The sequence below is a fragment of the Arthrobotrys flagrans genome (genome assembly GCF_004000055.1).
Source record: "Arthrobotrys flagrans strain CBS H-5679 chromosome Unknown unitig_8, whole genome shotgun sequence".
NCBI classification, from domain to species: domain Eukaryota; kingdom Fungi; phylum Ascomycota; class Orbiliomycetes; order Orbiliales; family Orbiliaceae; genus Arthrobotrys; species Arthrobotrys flagrans.
Window position 1 is genome coordinate 1583278 of NW_027137553.1, and position 21798 is coordinate 1605075.

Below are 21798 nucleotides of genomic sequence, written 5' to 3' on the forward strand. Positions count from 1 at the left end.
GTATATCCTCGAATCTTTGATTATTATCAAAAATCCACAGAGATCTCGAATATGTTCCCGAAAGCGGGCCCCCGGTTCAAGGCGAAGGTCGCTGTAAGACTGGTGATTATCTTTGAGGGCCAAGGCTAGACACATCTCTTTCGGGGATGAGGGTCGATTGCTGCAACCACTATTTGTAACAGCTTCTTAGCCTTTTCGAAATCGCGGCTTTTCGACAGCATTCTCTCGTATGCTTCGTTGACTGTTCTCGAGACCTGGGTGATGGCTTCAGATATTCCGATTTTGTCGGTGTAAATGTCGGTCTCAATTAAGTCAAGAGTGAGGTAGACCCATAGATATGTTCTGTTAGGAATGCCCATAAGCTTTTGCAATAATAGATCCTCATCTTCAGGCTCGAGGTAATGTCTCGCTCCGATATCCTCAACTCTGGCTTTGATAAAAACATCGATTTCTCGAGAAATCTTTTCCGCCTCCTCTTCACTCTCTCCGCTGAGACGAATAACCTGCGGCTGAGGAATCCCTATAAGGCCATGTCGAATCTCGTTATAAGGCCGACTGATTAAGAGAAACTTCAAATTGAGGGCGCTGCTAGCACCATCTAGTTTGCGTAATGCTTTGAGAAGCTGGGCCCTTCCCTTACTTTCGCATTCGTCGATCGCGTCGAGGACACAGACAATTTCGTTACCCCTGGTCTCGGTTTCGCTGGATGTAAAACTCGAATCGTTATCCTTTGCAACGATAAGAAGAGTCCCCCAGAGTTCGGTAAACGAGTTGATGAAGCTTTCTCCGCCGGCTTCAAATCGTTCAAGAATTATTTCGGAAAGGAGCTCCTTTTTTTCACTGAATAGTTGGTGCAAAATACAACATAGTGCATTGATGACACTCTTCTGGTCCTCAACGTCGTCCTTGAAGAAAAAGTAACATCTTGTTCGACATTTGGTGTTCGTAAGAATGGAGTCAATCAGATATTTGGCAAGAACCGACTTTCCGCACCCAGGGTCCGCGGACACCCAGAGCGATTTTGACTTGCTCTCTTGCCATTCCTAAAAGCGCTTATGAGTTACAAACCACTCACATGTCCCGGGAACTCGGTCCGGATTTCGGTCTTTTTGGTCTTGGTATGATGTCTTGTAGAGCTTCTGAAGGACCGAGTTTTTCCTCGTTTTGAGCTTTTCCGACACATATCGGCCGTCGGTAGTGTTTATTTGTCTTGCCGAGAGTTTAGTAGGGTGACAATATGTGGTTACTGCGAGTGAACTTGCCCATGATTAATTATGGTTCCTTGGAATCCGATGCGGCACCCTGTATTGTTGATCACGCTCTCTTTCATAGGATCCAATATACTAGTTATTTCCGCCATGGCTCTAGCCACCTCTAAATTAGCTTCACACCTCTGGTGTCCTAAATACCTGATAGTAGTACGTATGTCAAGGTTCCAAAAACGGGAACAGGGACAATCCGGTTATAAGTTCTCGAAACCTTGGATATGTAAGCCTCTGGTCTGTTGCTAGCTACGAAGGGACTACGGTCAAGTAAATCGAGATAGCAAGCTCGTATGCGTATGAGGTTGGTAGGAGAGCTGGTTTGGTCGACTGTACAATGCGTCCCCAATCTTCGGTGTTCTTCTCCCTTAAGCTAGTCAAGGCTTTGCGGCCGTGGTTGGCGCTGGAGTTGCTTAGTATGTACATGTGTACGTACATACATGCGCATGCCGAGACAAGGCTGTAGTCTTTATTTTTTACCCCGCTTTCGCTCTTCGAGGGTTGAACATTGCAGCCCCTCGTTTTACGAGTTCGTCTGTTTTTTTTTGTATTATCGAAACGTATAAAGTCGCCTTGTCCCTGCGAGGCTAAGTCGTCTAAAATATTATCTTGAGAGAATATTCAGCGGTGGCGAAGCATTTGATTTCGGGCTAAAACTTATAATTTAATTACTGGTTTATAATGTTAAGGAAACCCTGTATGAATGTTAAGAAAACCCAGTATGGGTGTATAATGGTCTTACGACTCACTAGCGAAATACTAGCCCTCCAAGTAGCTTAATAGGTAGTCTTACTAGCGCAGTGGTCTGCGCATATAGTCTAGGTACATGATTACGGCTAATAAGGCCCGGTTTTGCTGGTTAGTGGCCGTTGATATTGTCCCAGGTCGTCCCCTTTATGTTGCGTCTGTGGTTTTTCTTTCAACTGTAGATTGAGGTTACACTCGTATGTGGTCGTCAGTCTTGGGGATTTTTGCAAATGGGAGCGTGAAAGGGCGAATACTGCTGATAGGCTCAATACTTAGCGTGTTAGCGCCGCTAACTATACTGGGCTACACATCCCTAACTAGCTCTGCAAATTATCCCATCACGTAGTCTCGTGACCACACCTTTTGTTGGCGTCTACGAACAACTCCAATTGTTCCCAACTTGAAACATCATAAAGATGGCAGACAGCCCACCTATCCCCCCGTCCTCTCCTACAACCCGAGAACGTCTCGGTGGGATGACAATTGACGATGAAGACCAAATCCCCGAACAAAGAGAAGAGGAGGAAGAAGACCTCTACAGCTCCCACCCTCTCCCTCCACCCCGAAAACCAGCTCCCAAAACAGCGCCTATATTCGCAAACTGGAAACGAAAACAACTCTCCCCTCCTCCACCATCTTCTTCAGCTGTAGATCTATCATCAGACCCGTTTCATCCGTTAAATTCCTCACAATTCCCGGCTCCTAGACCTCGAGAAGCCCCTCCTCGCGGTCAACCTACCCGACCTGCTGCGCCACCGAGGATATTAGCGGTCGATATTCCACCATCTTCGTTACGGCCTTTAGCTTTCAGGATTTTTACAAAGAAGCATAATCTTACGTTAAAATCCGAAGCACTCGCCTTGCTTTGTAGCTTCATCGGTCGAAAATGCGGCGCGGACTGGAAAACTAGTGGTTCGGCGGAAAAGCTCCTCGAAGAGGTAGCTCGCACGTGGAAAAGAAACGAGGGCGCAGCTGCAATCCTCGTAGACGGGAATGAAGCTCTCAAAGCTGTGATTAGAGACCTGGAAGTCGAGGGACCCAACGCGAATAAAGCTAGTTTACTTACCAGAGGTGAAAGCTTTGATTTCGCTGGAGCGAGTGGTATGAACACCGCTTCTCCTGGTGGAGATGGCGAAGAAGGATCCTCGCAACAGCTGCAATCGGCGCAGATGGTGATTACTTCCAAGGCTGGTCCGAATCTTGAAGATATCAATCCGAGGGATTACATACATGTAATCGACGCCTTTTCACAGCCGAAATATAAATACAACCACTCGAGAAAACAGTTTGAACGGTTCGTCAGCGCCCACCTTAGCATCCTCCTCTCTTCTTTCAACCTGATGGATCCGGGCATAAGTTGACTCTAAGGAACCTCCTCCATGGGAATCGTGTTTATATTATTCAGCGCACAAAAGCCGTCGTTGCTTCCTGATGCTACATCGAAAGCTCAAATATTTTTGGCAAGATACTACCTAATCCACCACCGCCTCCTTCGTAACCCTTCGTTCCAACCTCCAACATTTGCGCCCTCGAACAGCATGACATCACGGGGTACAAAATCCTACTTCAAAATCACACCGATAGCCCACCTCCTCGGCCGTAGCGGCAAGCCATTCTTCATATTCGGTCTATTATCAACCTCCCCGGATACAGGACAACTGATGCTAGAAGACCCAACGGGGTCGATACAACTGGATATCGCACATGCAAGGCCAATACCCGAAGACGGTGTATGGTTTTGCCCCGGGAGTTTTGTGGTTGTAGATGGAACCTTTGAGGCGGATGGACGATTTACGGCTTATACGATTGGACAACCACCAAGCGAAAGGAGGGAAACTTCGTCTGAGGTATTTGGCCATATGGACTTTCTAGGGATTAATATGCCCTTAGAATTTTCGGCCGGTGGCGGGGGTGGAAGAGGATTACGGCTTGCGGAGAAGCGACTTGCGAATGAAGGGAAGGGGAAGGTGGTGGTTCTGAGTGAGGTACATTTGGATTTACCGAAGACGCACGAAGCACTTACGAAGTTGTTTGAGAAATGGGAGGGTGAAGCGAATGGAGAGGACGAGGTGGAGGTGCCGGCTGTGGTAGTCATGTGTGGAGGATTTGTGAGCGATGGGTTTGGAGTTGGGAATGGGAGTTTGGAGTATAAAGAGGCACTGGATACTTTCGCGGTCACGATAAGTGCGTTTAATACGCTACTTACGAAGACGACATTCGTACTTGTTCCATCAGATGGGGATCCTTGGGGCGCAGCGTTCACAGGAGGAGCGAGTGGAGTGTTACCCCGAAAAGGCGTACCGGATGTATTTTCGGGGAAGCTGAAGAGGGTGTTTACGCTTGCCAATTCTGCGACTAAGAAGGACGGTGGAAGCGGGAGGGTAGTACTCGGGAGCAATCCATGCAGAGTCGGGTATTTTACACGGGAGATTGTAGTTTTTAGGGACGATTTAGGAGCAAGGTTTGCTAGGAATTCGGTGAGATTTAAGGTTCTGAGTGCCGATGATGATGATAGTGATGATGCCAGCGAACCTACTAGCAAAGGGAAGGAAGGGGGAGGACATGAAATGGATGTTGATAAACTTACCGGAGCCAATGATGAGCCCAGTACGCAAGAGGAAGAAGAGGAAAATACGCCGGTGCGGAATGGGGTACCGGACAGTGTCAAGATGGCGAGAAAGGTATGTATTCCCCATGCCATAACCATATATCGTGCAAAGCTAACACGGCCTTCCTACAGTTGGTAAAAACAATCCTCGATCAATCGTACCTCTCACCTTATCCCGTCAATATAAGGCCGGTTCTATGGGATTACACCCACGCTTTAACACTATTTCCTTTACCCAATTATTTGATACTGGCAGATTCTTCGACACCGCCGTTTACGGTTACGTACGAAGGATGTCATGTTGTTAATCCTGGATCGTTCTTGGTGGCAGATGAGAGGAGGAAAGGGAGGTTTGTCGAGTTCGTGGTCGGCGCGCAGGTCGGAGCTGGAGGGAAGGTGGTGGATTTTGTTTATTAGATTCATTGTAGGGTGTCGGGTACGGCATACATATAATACGCTCAAATTATGGGAGACCGTCTTCTAGGATACATGCAAGTTTATTTATCATCTATAGACGTCCGTATCAGGACGAGTTTCTCTCTGGACTTTCTTTCCCTCTGTAGTATTTTGAAATTCAATTGCGTTGTATCTACAAACCCTCAAAATGATGAATTCGCATCTACCACAAAATTTAAATGATATCCAGAGCCGCATCATAATACAACAAATCACATTGATCGCTCATCTCATTTATTCCCGCTTTACCACCGACATTTCGCTATTCATTAATACAAAGGCTTAAGCTATGAGAACAAACCCGTCACAATAACAAAGGCCCGCCAACCAAAAGAGTCCATCGAAAAGAAACAAAAAAAGTCTTTTATAGATTTAACTCCTCATTATGCACTGTCGTTCCATCATCTCTTAGGTGTGCCGATGAATTTCTGTATAGGCTTTGCCACATAAACCTGATCAGATAAGATAAATGTTAGTTGTCATTACAACTTTGGCAGATTTGGGGTGTTGTAAGGAGGAACTAACGCTTCGCTCAATAACAGTCCGATATCTTTCTCTCCCCATTCTTTTGTGGGTAACGACTGCAGGAACATCATGACTTCTTGGAAGTCCATCTTTTTCAGCTCTGCGGACCATTTTACTAGGAAGGCCGCACAGACGTAAAGGTGGAATTCCGAGAAACCGGAGTTGCCTTCTGACTACACAAGTTGTTAGCTGATGCTCTTACCAAGACCGTATGTTGGATGATCTTACCATATATGTATCCCACATTCGTATCACATTCTTCACGCTAAACTCTCTCATCAACATACAATTCATCCATCGAAAACTGAACTGAATGAACTGGACTTGGACATCGTTTAGATGCTTCGCTAATCCGCTGTCTATCCTTCTTACCAGATCTCGGAGTTGCGAGACCTGTCGCTGTATCCCAGGTTGGGAATGTATATAATTATCCTGGATCCCGTCTAAAAGCTTTGTTAGGCACCAAAAACAGTCCGCGCTAACAACGTCTAGAACTTCGGGCGGTAATGAACCCGGGTCAAATGTTTCGACATCCCCTTCTAATATTCATGATATTTTGGGTTAGAAATGGCGTCTGGTTGTATTAAGAACCGATTAGATCTTACCTATATACGCGCTCAAAAACACCTGCCAGAAGGGCGTCACAAGATCGTTTATACCTTGTACGTACCCGCTCGCCGGATGCCGTATCGCCCAAACGTATAGGATCTTCTCCAGGCACCGCTGCGTTGTTTTGTGACCGTATAGCGGTATATGGGGATTCGTCCTTGGAATATCAATCGATATCTGATGCCAAATCGTCTGATCCATGCCTGCTTCACCTCTGCTGAATGCCTGTTTCGCACTATCCAGATACTCCTTCCGTTTTCGCTCTAGGGTGGTCACTCGTCGGTCAGAGTTGGCGGGAAGATAGCCTAGGAGGAGTTGCCAGGCCATCGGTCGAAGTTCGTCGGGAATACCACCCCATGCTAGTGACCGTAATTTGGTTAGGTCGACTGTTGAAGACTGAAGGACTGTCTTGAATCTGTTTATGCGTGATATACGGGCGTTCATAGCCTCGATTTCAGCGGAGGAGTGGACGTCGGTGTTTATGGGAGGGTGATATATCATATGTAATGAGTTTCCGGGGTCTAACATCAAGTCCTTTCTTTAGCGATATCCTCTTTTGATGTTTGTAATATCGCGTAGGTTGATTCATACCCCTCACTAAGCCTTCAAACTGTGCCTTGAGACCTTTTGTCCGTTTTTTGGCGAGTGGATACTCGTATCCCCCGCCAGCTCCCTTCGAACCCTTGGCTCCTAATGGCCGACCTTCGATACTTGTTACACCGGCCATACTTGCTATGCTTCCCAGTCCACCGGTGACCGTTGTTTCCTTTGGGATAGAGGTATCGTTGAGATCCAAACCCCAATCGTCGTCCGTCTGAGACATGAAAGCATTGTAACTGGCGGCAGCTGTGGTAGGAGAATGAGATCCACCTGAAGGAGTAGATTTGTGCTTCGAGTGGGTGGGTGTTCTGGGTCGGGATGGACTTGGCATTGGAAGGTCAGCCTCGTATTTCTGGGATTAGTTTTCATGAAATATTGGGATTATGCCGTACGTGTTCTCAAAGTTCAACATGTCGGTGTAGGAGTAGGAAGCTCCAACGACCTTGGTCTGCGAATCCGCCGGAGGCCTGCCAGAAGGGTATTAGCAGCATGTTTTGACGGGATAACGGTACGACAAGGCATGGTTACCTGTAAGCGCCATCTCGATGGGGTGTGGAAACATTGGACTGAGGAGAACGACTTCGCCAGAAAGAACTTCTACATAGTACCAGCAATATTAGCAAAAAAAACCCGGATTCTACATAAGATAATAGATGGAGAAAGTGATGACGTACTCGGACCGGTCTGTATTCGTATCCTTGTCGAGAGTAGTAGTTTTGGGATTAGCAATCGGGTTCCTGGTTTTTTTGGTCACAGTACAGTCCCTCGGGAGAGCAGAGGAGGATGAAGCCAAAATACGTGCCAACTTGTACCATCTCCTGCAGCGGCTGTTAGCATAGAATCGCGGGATTAAGACTCGAGCTAGCTAGGAATATCATGAAGTACCTGTGCAGGACCCGACTGTGGTTTCTTGCTTCCTCCTCCCCACATTGTGACTGTATGCCCGTGCTCTGGCTGTTATCGAGAGCCGGCCCTTCGCTCAATTGCAGACTTAAAAATTGAATTGTTGAATGTGAAAAGGTTGAGCCGGACTGCCGTTTTGGAAACAAGTAAAAGGATGTAGGTAGATTACGGGCAGTAGACGGTACGGATATGTGAATCGGGCATCGTTGAAGTCGTTAACGTTAATGAAGAGTTCATGTTCAACCCATGGCTTGGATCCATGGAGGGGCCTTCCGACTGGTCACGCAGCACTGTTCTTCCAGGTCCATTCCAAGGGCCTTTTTGGGGTACAAAACGGCGGGCAGCCGGCGCTGAACCGACCGAGCAAAACCGACGCGCTAAGCCAGCCTGCCGGTTTTTACTGCTGGCTGCTGGGCAAATTTATTTTCTTCCTCGTCATCAACATCAAGCAAACTACCAGACCTCCTTCCTTCCTCACTTCACCTCACCTCACCTTACAACCTCACCAACTAATCCCTCACCTCTCCTCACATCATCATCGCCCGTCCTCTCGACACTCCTTCCGTTTCGGTCTTGTCCTCGAATAGAACACTAAAAAGTCACGACTTGCCGGTCTCGTTTAACCCGACGCTGTTCCGTTCGAAAATTTGCGTGACGGGTTTGACTCCATGAAACAACTTTCCCCCTAAACTCTTTCGTTCACCGTTAAACTTCCGATTTATCCTTCGATCAATCAACCTCCGTTCGGCATCGTCATTGCTTTTAACTCTACGATTCGGTCGATTCTATCACCGAACCTCCGATATTTTATCTTTTCCGTGACCGACGTTGACGATCTGACACCTGTCAACCGCTATCTCTGACTAGACGCGACTACGATCATTCACTATGGATCACGACGAATACGCCGATGAGGCTATCTTTGATGACCTGTATGCAATTCAATTATTTCCGCGATGCAATGCAATGTTTTCTTTCTTTCTTCTATTCTAACACGTTTTCTATAGTTATGACGAAGAGCCTCCAAATGCTACGACAACATCAAAGCCAGCAGCAGCAGCAGCTGTAGCAGCACCGGCAGCAGCTACAACCTCGGCTTCACAACCCGACCAGAAGAAAGCAGCACCGGCTGCTGTCCAATCGGTAGACACTTACAACGAGCATAACCTTGATGAGTATACTCCTGCCGACCCTCAGCAACCAGGCCAAGGCGGCAACGTGGACTACTCGGGATACGGCAACATGAACCAAGACTATAACGGCTACAATCAAGGTCAAGGCTACGGAAATGATGGAAATGGCTGGAATGAAGATCAACACGGCATGAATTCAAATGGGCAAGGCCCGTACGGAGACGGGTCAAATATGGGTGGCATGCAGAATCAGGGGCCTTCCGCTGATGGAGGTAGCACCGCCATTAAGGAAGATGGGTAGGTCACTTACATTTTTCTTTTTTAAAAAAAAATTCTACTTCATATCGTGACAATTTTTCTTGGAGCCATGGCAAGAAAACTGCTACTAGATTAAGCACAACTTGCGATTCGCTGGGGTTTCCACGACACGCAGGCTTCTGGGACGGGGTGTTGCAACAGGGGAAGATGATAGCTAGCGTGATTCGATCATGCGATGGTGCTTATGATCATGTCATCGAGCCGACCGGCTTCGAGACGTTTTTGTCAAACGGTTCGCAAAAACTGGATCGCCTTGTCAACCCGAGAATCACAACTCTGGGGTATGGCGGGTTGGTGTGGAAGGCGAGGACGTCTTCTCGCGGTCGGTATTGGACAGGCCATTCGGTGCCACCCAACAGCTACTGGCGAGCCCAAGTGCCTCGTTCAACATCGAGGCACATACCGAACTCGCGAAAGAGCAAGAGAAGATAGCGGCAAAAACCGTGGGAAGGCTGAGCAACGCGGAAGTCGCTTCGAGGCGAAGCAAGGGAAAAAAAGAAAGAAAGAAAGATATCGGACCATCGGAAGACACTTAGTTCTATAGAACTACCTAGCGCTAGTATCAGCAGCTGTACTCGAGTCATTCTATCACTACCTACCTACTACAACTATCGAGATAGACGAGTAGAACTATCAGGAGTCATGGGAAGATAGAATCAAGAAAATCGAAGAAATATTCAATTACACCGAGTCCACTATGAGGATATCATATCACCCCCTCGACAACCTCCTTGAGCAAGAGCGAGATGCAAGAGATGGGAACGATAAACCCTTTTATATCGGAGGTCTACGTTATGGTGCCGCTGTCGATAGAAATGGGATGGGACATACCGATGCTGTGCCGCATTTTAGTTGGCTTGGCAGGGGACCTCATTGCTAAAGTTGCAACCGCCGCTAGCTATTTTGATGCGGCCGCCCACAAATCATCCAAGTTGGGCAGTCCCAGATGCCATGATACAAACCACGCATGATATCCACGACTTCTTCTTCTACCTATTTTTTATCGGCCCTTGTTCTTTTGCTCTCTATGCTGCTATCAAGGGACCGTAATTCTCTATTGCTACCGCGCTATCAATGGAGCGGGTACCCGGCCGTTAGCTGCTATCTCTTCTCAGTAGACGAGCTCATTCTCTTGCTGTTACAAGCAGCACTCTTGCCATGGCTCTCCAACATGCCACACAACAGCCTTTTATTTATTATAATGATTGCTCGAAATGCTCCCCGACATGATCACGAGACTAATATGCCATTCTTTCCAGGAAAATGTTTATTGGAGGTTTGAATTGGGAAACTACCGATGGTATGATAAGACTTTGGATGTCAGGTGGTTGTATAACGTATCTAATTAATATCACCGTATTATAGAATCACTACGTGACTACTTCAGTCAGTTTGGTGAGGTCAGCGAGTGTACAGTTATGAGAGATGGACCCAGCGGACGGTCGCGTGGTTTCGGATTTCTCACTTTTAAGGATCCCAAGACGGTCAACATCGTCATGGTCAAGGAGCACTATCTGGATGGAAAGATAGTACGTATAACCGTCTTTTCGTTTATCGATAACCGATACGTACATGTTGGCTAACGTATAACCCCGTTAGATTGACCCTAAGCGAGCTATTCCAAGGGACGAACAGGAGCGAACGAGCAAGATCTTTGTCGGCGGGGTCTCCCAAGAAGCCTCAGAAGAAGAATTTAAGAATTTCTTCATGCAATTTGGGAGAGTTATCGACTCTACGTTGATGATCGACAAGGAGACCGGGCGACCCCGTGGCTTCGGATTCGTTACTTTTGATAACGAGGCTGCGGTTGATTTGGCACTTGCGCACCCGGACTTGCGCATCCGTGACAAGCCAGTAAGCGCTCTCTATGTGATTCTATGTTTCGAATATAATTAACCAACGTCAACAACTAGATTGAAGTTAAGAAGGCTCAACCGCGTGGCAATGCCAGAGAACGCAACTTCGATGAAGAAGGTGGTAACAACCGCCACCACGGAAATTTCCGTGATCGCGGACACAATAACAATCGTTTCAGTCAAAACCGTGATCACAATCAGGGCGGCAATTCCCAGGACCACTCGAACTTCAACCCCCAGAGCAACCCTCAAAACATGCAAAATGCCATGAACCCTGCCGGTGGAAACCCAGCAGCCGGATACACGAACGGAATGACCCCTGCCATGCTTGCTCAATACTGGCAGCGAATGCAACAGTATATGATGGTCATGATGCAACAACAGGCTCAGATGCAAATGCGTGGCGGCAACGCAGGTGGACAACAGCCTAATATGATGCAGCAGCCTAATATGGCGAACTTCAATCCGCAGATGATGGCTCAGATGCAACAGATGCAAGGGATGCAGGGTATGCCTGGCGGTATGAACCCGATGGGTATGAATGGTATGCCGCCACAGATGGGAGGTGGGAACCAAGGACAGAATCCAGGCTTTCCCAACATGAACCAACAGGGTGGCTTTCAACCTAAGAGTCCCAACATGTCGATGCAACAACCGTACAATGGAGGCGATGGATCGGCACAAGGCGGGCAACAAGAGAAGTCACCGGACTCGAACCAGCAACAGATGGGACAAGGTGGTATGTGGAACAATGGCATGTACGAGGATCCTAATGGCGGTGGCGATAGCGGTCAAGGAAACCGTGGAATGCACGGTGGTGGATTCAAAAACCAGAATTTCAATGCGCCTACTGGGCCTAAATCGGCAGCTGCAGGGCCTCCACCCAATGCGCCAACGGGGCCTCGAAACGCCCGTAACCCACCATCCGGTCCTTCCGGTGGCGGTGGTGGCGGTGGACCAGGTCCGTTCAGGAACAACAGCAGGAGGGGTGGTGGATATGGTGGTGGATTCCACCCTTATCAGAGGAACTAAAGCATATTCGTCCGGTTTCGTTGGACATACATTGCATTCCCTCTTCATGGTCCGCTTTTTTCCTTTTCCTTATTGCTTTGACAACGCTCCGCTCGATTATAAAGATTGTAATGCCCTCATCCACTCCGGCGTTCTGCTAATGTCTATTTTTCTACTACTATCACATCTACTTTTTGCTTTTCTGTTATACAGGCTTTTTTTTTCTCAGTGATGCCGTGCTTTCAAATATTCTGATCCCGTCTCTCTACTCTTTTCATTGCATGACGGCCGATATGGTCACGCTTTCCCCATTTTTACGCTCAACGTTTCCAAAAGAAAAATATCGGTGGCTCGACTTGTTGTCTTCAGTTTTTATGCATTATATTAGTACCCAAGGACAAAAGAAATTAATCAATTCTTATATCGCTGCTCATGACATTAAGATCAGATCTAGAATTAGCACCGCGGTAGGCATCTATTTCATAAGATGGATCGACCAGTAGTCTTGAGGTTGATAGGCACCGGTTATAGCTTCTGAAGTGTCGTTCAACTACTTTATCGCCAATCCATATTTGTCCAGAACCGGTCAACCCGTATACGATATATCGATATACACACATTCATTCTAGTAGCCCAGCCCCAACTTTAAACTACACTATACAGACCCTAGATTTCCTTAAAATATATGTATATATATATATTCTTTGGTATGTATGAATATAATATAAATTCCCAAAAATATCTACAGTACAAAAGCATCAAATTATCGAGTCTGGATTAAGCGCCCAGCCTCATATCAATCGGTTCCCGCCTAGGACGATCGCGTTCATCCCTGTTACTATTTCCTGCGCGGTCGTGTTTAAACCCTTCCTGCGACATCCTTTGTTCGTGTAGTAGGAGTGAAGGGTGGCGATACACGGATGGCATCAGGCCAATTCCAATTGCTCTCCTGATTGCCTTTGATACCTTTCGCTGATTGGTATTGCTAAGGCCGGTTATAGAGCGGTGTTTTATACGCCCGGCGGAGGTCATAAAGTCCTTTAAAAGATTGAAGTTCTGGAAGTTTCCGTTAGAATTGATGCATGCACAGAGTTAAGATGAGTATGAACGCCTACTTTATAAAAGGACATCGGATTCTCCTGCAATGTATTGAATACATCGTCCTTAACCCGTAATTTTCTGTTTTGGTTGAATTTCTGGTGTTCTTCGTAGCTTAAATCTTTAGGACTAAGGAATGATCGATCAAGTACGGGGGCCGAGTGACGGAATATCTCTGGATCCACACGTTCCATGGAATCTTTGAGGGCGTGACGAAGATGAACCAAATCCTGTAGCTTCTTCACGACCTTGCTGGTGCCTACATTGAGAGCAGCCATATCCTGGAAAGCACGTTTACGCTGTTGCATAGTGGCGAAATTGGTGGGAGGCCTCTGCGAGCGGGAAGCGGGTGCTTCATCGGGAAGGGAAGGAAGGGCTGCAGGCGTCGCCGATCGAAGGTTATCCATAATCCCGATGAACTTGTCATTCGAATTCTCATCTCCAGCTCTAGTAGGAGGAGTAGAGCTCAGCAGGCGTCGGGAGGCTGCTGGGTAGAGGAACGGGAGGATTGGACCGTTCCCGAAGAAGGTCTTGACGACTGCAGTCGACGGTCGTGGAGGCATTGTAGGCGAGATATAATGTGCGTATGGATATGGATATGATATTAAGACCGGTTAATTATCGACCAACTGCCGGTGACATGACCCTCCCAAATAGCCTACGCGCGCCGGGTCCGAGTCGACGATGTCGGGGAGGGGATCAAGTCGTGATGGGTTGTTTGTTGGAGGTCGTTAATAGTTGTGGTTGGTTGTTTAGGTCATCGGCAGGAAACAAAAATCTTTATCGATATGACAGCCGATTGGTTGGCGAGGACGCAGCTAAAACCTCCAACCCACGCCGAAGTGCTACTGGAAAACACCCAAAGATTTCACCCCTCCAATTGCTTCCCCTACCCCTCCTCGGGTGCCATTGATGCCCCACTAGCCGGTCGCTATGAGTGTGACCCCGCGGCTACTCCGTCGAGCATCACAAAGGGTACTTTCGACATCAATCTCTACGGGGAGAGAAACCGTCTGTCCGAAATGTCGCCTGCCCGTTACAGGCCAAAACCTTCATACCTACCGACGGCGGCCGACGGTTGTTCCCGGCCTTGGATCTGGTGTTCAGCTTATCCAAAAGCGCGGCTTTCTGGATTTATTCAAAGCAGAATGGAAAACGACGTTTGAGAAAAAAGTCGAAAATAAACCACAGAATCCCGGTATCGCTGTGTTATCAGCACTTACCTTATATGTCGACGAAAAGGCTGGTATAGCACCGACAACTTCGGAATTGGTTAAAGCGTTCAAAATCATTGTCTTTGACGAAGAGTTGCCCATTATACTGAAGGACGACGGTGTTTGTTATGGTCTATTACGGTGTCTAGAAACTCTCAGCAAGAGAGGCGATATCGATTTAATCAAAGCCAATGCCCTCATACGGCTTCTGGAGAGTTTACACCATCTCGAACACACTGTAGCAGTCAGCCTGGCAGGCGCGCTGTTGGGCTACATCCGGAGGGCACGGGAAAACGAGATACCGCTTCTAAGGGCCGGGTTCGAGGCCGTAATTGCGACATTGGCGAATACCTACGACTTTGGCAAGGCAATGGGATTTTTAACAGTTGGAGCAGATACTTATGGGCCAGAACTAATAACAGTGAAGGCCTGGTGGCATGTTCTGAGGAAAATTATTGATAAAGATGATGAGGAAGCTTTGTTGAAGCTTACTGAGCTGGAAGGAGCGAGAGATCCGAACAACCTGGGCGACGTAGGAGTTCTGACGGGCGCAATGCGGTTCTACATGGACCGAGACGATACATCGAGTGCGAGGAAATGGTGGGACCGGCTGAAGGATTCGGCGACTAGCGATACTTTCAAGATGATATTTGGGTATGCAGTCGGGCATCCTGAAGATCTGGCTGCGAAGCAGTGGATTGAGGAGCTGTTCGAGCATACAGAGCTCGTCGAACCCGAAACTCCTCCGAAGGACGAAACTCGGTTAACAGCTAGGGAAGAACTCGAGGTCATGAAGTTGAAGTGGAAATGGAGCCAAGGCGAAACAATACATACAATCGCCGGCTTAATACCCTCTATTTCGCCGAAAACGAAGATAGAGCTTATTAACGAGCTGGTGGACTTTGCGATATGGAAGAAAGATGCGACGGCAGCGCAAGTACTACTTGTACTAGCCGAGAGGTGGCGTGTCGAGCCTAACAGACGAACGCAAGTTCTACATATTCGAGTACGTTTAATGCTGGAGGATACGGAGGGTGCTTTCGAAGCATGGGAAAGCTTAAAATATTATCGACATGCCCCGGACTCGGATGATGAAACATTGGAGCTACTGCGGTATATGACCAGCAACATCAAGACCAAAGCGGACGTCATCGACAGCTTATACAACGAAACCTTGAAGCGAAAGATTCCTTTAGATGTGGAAACCTTGTGCGGCCTCAGCAGGTGGCAGATATTCAACAAACCCTTCAACGTCATCATTGCAACACTGAGTAGAGAAATCAACAACTATCACCCAGGGGACCGTATGAAGGTCATTGTGCATCTCGGGGAATTGATGGGAATGAAAGACCCAGAGCTCGGAATCGGCGAAATGTGGAATGTATACCTTGCAATGCGAGGACTGTTCCCAGAACTTCCATTGTCAGCGCGGAAGCAAATAATGGAGCTCTTCTTTTCGAGGGGAGCATCTGATGTTGCTAATGTGATATTCCTACACATGCGTCAGACAAAACATGCGAAACCAGATGCTGATGCCTATGCGTCCGCATTCCGCCATTGTGCAAGACTACAAGACGCTCAAACATTATGGTCAATTCATATACAATTCAAAGTAGACCCGGAAGTCACACCGACCACCGAACTGTACAATTCCCTAATGTACGCCTATAATTCAGTCAACCAACCCAAAAATGCCTTGGATATCTTCAGGACGATCACAAATAGCAAAGAGGGGCCGAACAGCGATACCTTGAGCTTGGTAATGATCAGTTGTGGGTTGGCCAAGGAAATGATGGCAAGTAGGTCTCCGTTGATATGGAAAAACTTTTTGAAATTGGGGTTCAAACCGACTAGTCATAATCATGCGATGAGATTATCCGCGTGGTGTTTGGCGGATAAGTATGATATGGCGTTCAAACTTTTGAGGGAGCTCGAGTCAAAGGATGGGTTTAGGCCCAATCGAGAAATGTAAGTCTTGTATCATTTTGAAATCTTATACATGACTTTCCATTGCTAAAAAAAAAAATCATTTGTAGATTTATGGCATTGTATGCCGAATATCAACCCTCAAGACGCCCAGAGATCGAAAAATGGGCACAAGAGAACATCCCAGAGGTATGGAGGGAGATCATAACTGATCCTGAGGAACCTTTGAAAAAGTACGAAGGTCAACAAGATGTCTGGGTCAAGAATGCCCCGGATATCTTCCTAGGCTAAGCTTAAGCCGCCTCCGTCCTACTCTTTTTGTATTGTTTGTGGTAGTAGTTCAAGCGATTTTGCTGTCAAGAACTTGAAGAGATGTTGGCAAGCTGACTAAGAGGATTTGGAAGGGCACATTGGGGCATATCAGCTGGTGGATGCCTAATATTGTTTGTATATATTTGATGTTCGATGAGTGAGCAGCCTCAGGTGTGTACATATTTATTTTTCATAAAATACCCGTCCAAAGTTTTTCTTCTTCATCTGTATCGTTTATACAGGCCTTTTCTCGTGCATTGTCACCTTCTACTCTCTTCAAACTTTTTTCCGCGAGGCCCAGTCTTGGGACGATGCTGGAATCGTAGGACCTAATACAGCAGTAAGTCGATCCTATCGATGCATGAGCCATCGACGATGTCTACCGTACGGGGCTAGGGACTTTGATATATCATGCCGACTGAGAAACTAACTGAAAAAACAAAAGATGTCTAGTGAACGGCCTAGGTGCCGAACCTCCAAGACTTCAGGAAAGCCTACCAATCCCTTCCACCAGAACTCGTTGAGAAAATTGTGAGAGATTTGTCAAACGAGGACATTACTTCCTTAAGATGTTCTTGCCGAAAGCTTAGCGATATGACCAAAAAAAGTCCTTTTGCTAAGGCTTGTCTTGAGGGGACATGTGTACATGCCATTTCCGTTCCGCAAAACACTGGCAATTAACTGCGGCAACCCGACTATTATTGACACCCCACCTGCACCGCACTCTCTTCGAAATATATCCCATGGTGCATGGTACGTATATTGCAGCGGTTTCTCATGGCCATACCCAATAGAGAAATTTCACTTGCCCCGTCACAGGAATCGAATATCCAACATTGAACCCGTCTTTTCCGCAGTTAAGTTAGAAGGCATAGTCATATTAACGAAATCCGTAGGTTCTCGAGGCCTCGTCCATTTCTGATACCATGTGGCTTGCATTATGCTTTTTTCCACTATGTGTAGCTTCAGCTTCGGCTGATTCAAAGGTAAAAGATACCGATGTTGCAGTGATAGTCATTCCAGACCACCTTGGGCAAGTTATATGTTAATTGACCGGTTTTTTTTTTTTCGGACATCACCCCATAATCCTTTCATCCCCGCTTGGGCCCATGAGCTTGAAAATTGGATATAAAGGCCCGGATCCTCTCTCGAGTCTGTATAAATCCAGCAAATCCTCAGACCCATCTCACAATCCATACACTTTCGTCGTATTCATATTACCATACCTCAAAGCTTTGTTATAATATACGGTGATCTAGATAGTCCTCTACTGTCTATACCATAGCTTTTCTTCTACAAACAATATTGTTTTGCAGAATTAAATCTCTCTGCAAACACGATGTCGTCTGTGTAAAGCTTTCTATCGGCTCCCCTGTCCCTCATCGGGCCCAACCCTTAACCTTCACAAACATGTCCATGAGATTGAGGTTAGTTTTAAAGAAGGCATCAGTAATTCCTTCACGTCACCGGAACTCGAATTCGGTACTGTCCATATCGACAGCCGCCGAAAGGTCCTTGGGGCTTTGACTTTTCGCTACTCCTACGACGCAAAACACGAGATCGTTACGGTCTGCGGGACAGACTTCCCCTCGGCTGATGGCATGGCCCTTGTTACTAGACCAGAGGGTACGGAACAATTCGCTTATGAGCACGCCGCAGACGCTGGCTTTGCGCCAGATGAAGTCCATCATAATCGAAATTGGAACTACAATTCTCCTTTAATGCCAGGTGCAGCAAAGGTACTTAAAGATATAGCCCGCAGCGCCAACGAAGCCCTCATTGCAGCTCTTACGCGACAAACAAAGTTGCTGTACGAATTCGCGAGACCCTCCCTGCCGGATTCCCATTAGAACATTACATGAAGCTTTCTACGGTACACCATCCTGATGGCAAATTACTTGGAAATTTTGATCCTGCTCATAAATACGACGAAGGGGTTCAAATAAGAGAGCTCGGTTCTTATTATGACGGGAGGTGGAATTCTCCCGTAAACTGGCAGTTCGCCAACGTTATTGGAAGCACTCCAGACCCAAATCATGAAGCTGACTCATGGATTGCGCTATGGAAAGCGGCTTATAACAATGTCGATCCAGTCGGCTGCACATCACTTGATTTTCCTTCTACGGTAACTTGTGGGAATTCAATTGTTGGTGGCCATGTTATTGCGGGACAGGTGCCTGGTGAAATAGACCCTAGGTCTAATAGCGTATTAATATTTCCGATTTGCCGTACTCATAACGGCAATAATATGGTATACATGGAAGCCATCATTCGGCAAAATGCCATCTACCTAAGTAACTATATGAACTAACCGGTATATGGCATATATATTAAGATTATTTAACTAAGAAAGGATATTTGTGGGGTTGAAAGTTTGGGACTCTGCGAAGCTTGTTGGATTTTAAGTGTTGTTCGTGTTTCCTTTTGTTGTTCCTGGAAGGGAACAGGTTGTCAAAGTGAAAGAGGTAAACTGGGAGATCGATAGTTGAAGCTATCGTGAATCCCTTTTGTATTGCTATTGAGGTTGTCGATGATCGATGATTCTTGTCGATGAAGGGTTATTTACATGAGGGTTGCTTGTTTTTAATAGTGGGAAGCAGGATCACGTGACGTCATAAGGCCTGTTGGGGCGCAACACCTTTTTCCAAGTATCCGTTGTGTTAGTGCTAGAAATTAGTATAAAAAATATATAAAAAATATATTTGCTTTTAATACACTTTGCTTGCTTTTAGTAGACCCCAAGGGACCATACCCGACTTCCTGATAGAAATTCTGGTTCGAAATGTCTAAGACCGAGGCAGTCCGGTTTCCAATACCCGGGTTTCTATTGGGCAAGTACTGTGTTGACAGAGTCACCCCTGTATGACCTGTCCCAAGACTTTCAACCTCGGTAACTTTCCCAGCGCCGAACCACAAAAAGATTCTTGCACCTACAAAAACCCTTCTCCGGACCTCGTGCCAGGAACGATGTCTTCCCACCACCACCGCATTCTCTCCACATCCTCAATAACGAGCTCAACCTTTCCTCCATAGTTTGTATTATATTTCCGCGAAAGCAGATCTCTCCAAAAATGGCCGACAAGGAGTTCACCACCGCCGAGGTTGCTAAGCACAAGGATGCTGATGCTGGTTTGTACATCATCATTGACAGTGGTGTCTACGATGTCACAAGTAAGTTACGATCCTTAGTACCGGCTGCTATGGAATCGCCGTATTCGACTGAATGATCGAATTCTAACTGGTTGTCCTGACAGGCTTCGCCGATGAGCATCCCGGCGGAAAGAAAATTCTTCAGCGCGTCGCTGGAAAGGACGCCTCGAAGCAGTTTTGGAAGGTACAAAACACAAAACCGGTGCGGTTCTCTCTCCTGACCATGCTAACATGAATCTATTCAGTACCACAATGAGGGAGTCCTCAAGAAGTACACCCCAAAGCTCAAGGTTGGAACTGTCAAGGAAGCCGCCAAGATATAAATTTCTTCTGACTTCTTAACATCACCGGCAATTTTCTTTACGTCTTTTAATACCCACCACCACAACTAATTCTTAGAGGACCCTTTCTGTCGTTATCACCTCCCCATTGCGGGCGTTGATATTATATCCGTGCGACTTTTTTTCTTTGATATTGTTCCGAGCGAGCGATTTTACCAACCTATACATCTAGAAGGGACGGGATCTAGATTAAATAATTTGCGACTTTAGAGACCGTGAAAGCGACTAGAAGGCAATCAATTCAACTGCCCTGAGCTAGATACAGGGTATTTTACACCGTCAATCATTTCCCTCCCTAACACCACAGCAACTATTTGTGCTGCACAGTTCGGCCACCATCTAACAAGCATATACATTCCTTTCTTTAAGTCAGTGAAGGTGAATGTCTACATCGGATGGAAGATTAAACCCGCTTTTGTGGGAGTACTATGTTTGCTTCTTGCTTTACTCTCCTTAAAAAGAGAATATGGCTTTACGGAGGTGATGGGTACGTGGGCTCTGTATCTGGAAGTTTACCTCGTTTGAAAATGGTATCCGGCCTCGAGTGATTCCGACATACTTTTTTTTTGATGATTATGTTACTTTGTGATCTGTAGGATGTACGTCCTGTCCAATACATGAAGCATCTAAATCGATGCTATCTCTTTCACCAATCGTGTACTCCAGGTGTACTCTAAAGCCACGGTGCCAAAGAAATATAAATCCCGGTATTGCTTCCTGCAGGCTTGGTTATATATGGCGCTTGTTACTCCCAGAGTACGGCCATTTCAGTCATTTCATCCGTAGTCACTACCTTCTCAATGACATATCTACCAAACAAGTCTTGGCACCTCTCTGCGAGAACCGCGGCAAGAAGATGCTTGCATATCGGCACCACAGATTTTTTTGTTTTATTCTTGCTGGGAGATTCGGAATCCAGGGTATAGATGCCACCGTACCAACTGTTCTTATCAAAGACCGCATCCGATGTCATTCCACTATCCTCATATCCTTCTCTCTCTTCATCTTCAGGGTTGTTGCCACCGCTGTTTTCTACACCTTCGTCTTTGTCGTCGTTGATCTTCTCTTGCTCTTCGCCGGAACTATTTCCCCCCTGGAACCCATCTTCATCCTCAGGATCGAACCCGTACCCTTTATTCTGCGTATGAAGCAAAGTATGCCGCTGATAAGCCGCCAATGTGAACGCTATACAAGTGCAATTCCACACCGCAGGCCGGACCTCATAAATATATGATTTTCCAGATTTTGGAAACCCCGGTTTTTGAGAAGGCGATGACGTGAAATTTGGTCCCGGGATGACGAGTGATTGTGGAGGTGGCAGATTAGAGCGTATGTAATAAACACCCGGAGCTGAAGTTGGAGTATCAGCGGTCGTATACCGCTCCACTAATGACTTCTCGAGTAAATCGAGAGCTGCGAGGAATGTTGTGGGGAGAAGACAATGGGCTGTGAGAAAAATGTTTCTGGACGCAGCGGGGAGGAAGCGGATAGGATTTGCCGTGGGTATTGGAAGATTTGAGAATGTAGATGTAGATGCTGGAGGCAATGTGGCCGAAGGCTCTGAAGTTGGTATTTGAATTGTGGCGAGAGAGTCGAAGAGAGATATGAGTAGAACTCGTGACGGGAGGTCTACTCTCCCCTTTGACATGATGTATGAAGGGTTTGTGAATTGTTACTCGGATTTGGTGATATTTTGATATTCGTTCATACTCGTCCCTTATAACTTTCA

The 21798-nt window shown here is 46.7% G+C and overlaps 9 protein-coding genes across 9 annotated transcripts; 5 read left to right on the forward strand and 4 right to left on the reverse strand.

Moving 5' to 3' along the window:
• Positions 1-125: 125 nt before the first annotated feature.
• Positions 126-1360, reverse strand: DFL_006961 (uncharacterized protein; the record flags this gene model as incomplete). The annotated part of the gene is made up of 3 exons (XM_067636470.1): positions 126-905; positions 1065-1209; positions 1263-1360. The coding sequence occupies 3 exons, from the start codon at positions 1358-1360 to the stop codon at positions 126-128; spliced, it is 1023 nt and encodes a 340-aa protein (XP_067488083.1).
• A 1065-nt stretch (positions 1361-2425) lies between these two features.
• Positions 2426-5034, forward strand: DFL_006962 (uncharacterized protein; the record flags this gene model as incomplete). Its single annotated transcript, XM_067636471.1, has 3 exons — positions 2426-3303; positions 3415-4690; positions 4750-5034. The coding sequence occupies 3 exons, from the start codon at positions 2426-2428 to the stop codon at positions 5032-5034; spliced, it is 2439 nt and encodes an 812-aa protein (XP_067488084.1).
• Positions 5035-5437: 403 nt separating this feature from the next.
• Positions 5438-7737, reverse strand: DFL_006963 (uncharacterized protein; the record flags this gene model as incomplete). Its single annotated transcript, XM_067636472.1, has 10 exons — positions 5438-5525; positions 5599-5771; positions 5827-6137; positions 6204-6728; positions 6799-7130; positions 7200-7274; positions 7336-7404; positions 7482-7544; positions 7606-7625; positions 7693-7737. The coding sequence occupies 10 exons, from the start codon at positions 7735-7737 to the stop codon at positions 5438-5440; spliced, it is 1701 nt and encodes a 566-aa protein (XP_067488085.1).
• Positions 7738-8598: 861 nt separating this feature from the next.
• DFL_006964 (uncharacterized protein) lies at positions 8599-12049 on the forward strand (the record flags this gene model as incomplete). Its single annotated transcript, XM_067636473.1, has 6 exons — positions 8599-8642; positions 8718-9140; positions 10421-10461; positions 10527-10690; positions 10761-11015; positions 11075-12049. 6 exons carry the CDS (start codon positions 8599-8601, stop codon positions 12047-12049), a joined length of 1902 nt encoding a protein of 633 aa, XP_067488086.1.
• Positions 12050-12805: 756 nt separating this feature from the next.
• Positions 12806-13689, reverse strand: DFL_006965 (mitochondrial 37S ribosomal protein bS18m; the record flags this gene model as incomplete). The annotated part of the gene is made up of 2 exons (XM_067636474.1): positions 12806-13084; positions 13144-13689. 2 exons carry the CDS (start codon positions 13687-13689, stop codon positions 12806-12808), a joined length of 825 nt encoding a protein of 274 aa, XP_067488087.1.
• Positions 13690-13914: 225 nt separating this feature from the next.
• On the forward strand, positions 13915-16557 carry DFL_006966 (uncharacterized protein; the record flags this gene model as incomplete). The annotated part of the gene is made up of 3 exons (XM_067636475.1): positions 13915-14101; positions 14169-16308; positions 16377-16557. The coding sequence occupies 3 exons, from the start codon at positions 13915-13917 to the stop codon at positions 16555-16557; spliced, it is 2508 nt and encodes an 835-aa protein (XP_067488088.1).
• Positions 16558-17988: 1431 nt separating this feature from the next.
• Positions 17989-18889, forward strand: DFL_006967 (uncharacterized protein; the record flags this gene model as incomplete). Its single annotated transcript, XM_067636476.1, has 3 exons — positions 17989-18005; positions 18080-18317; positions 18404-18889. The coding sequence occupies 3 exons, from the start codon at positions 17989-17991 to the stop codon at positions 18887-18889; spliced, it is 741 nt and encodes a 246-aa protein (XP_067488089.1).
• A 760-nt stretch (positions 18890-19649) lies between these two features.
• Positions 19650-20051, forward strand: DFL_006968 (uncharacterized protein; the record flags this gene model as incomplete). Its single annotated transcript, XM_067636477.1, has 3 exons — positions 19650-19749; positions 19833-19912; positions 19974-20051. 3 exons carry the CDS (start codon positions 19650-19652, stop codon positions 20049-20051), a joined length of 258 nt encoding a protein of 85 aa, XP_067488090.1.
• Positions 20052-20814: 763 nt separating this feature from the next.
• Positions 20815-21717, reverse strand: DFL_006969 (uncharacterized protein; the record flags this gene model as incomplete). Its single annotated transcript, XM_067636478.1, has 1 exon — positions 20815-21717. The coding sequence occupies one exon, from the start codon at positions 21715-21717 to the stop codon at positions 20815-20817; it is 903 nt and encodes a 300-aa protein (XP_067488091.1).
• Between the last annotated feature and the right edge of the window lie 81 nt (positions 21718-21798).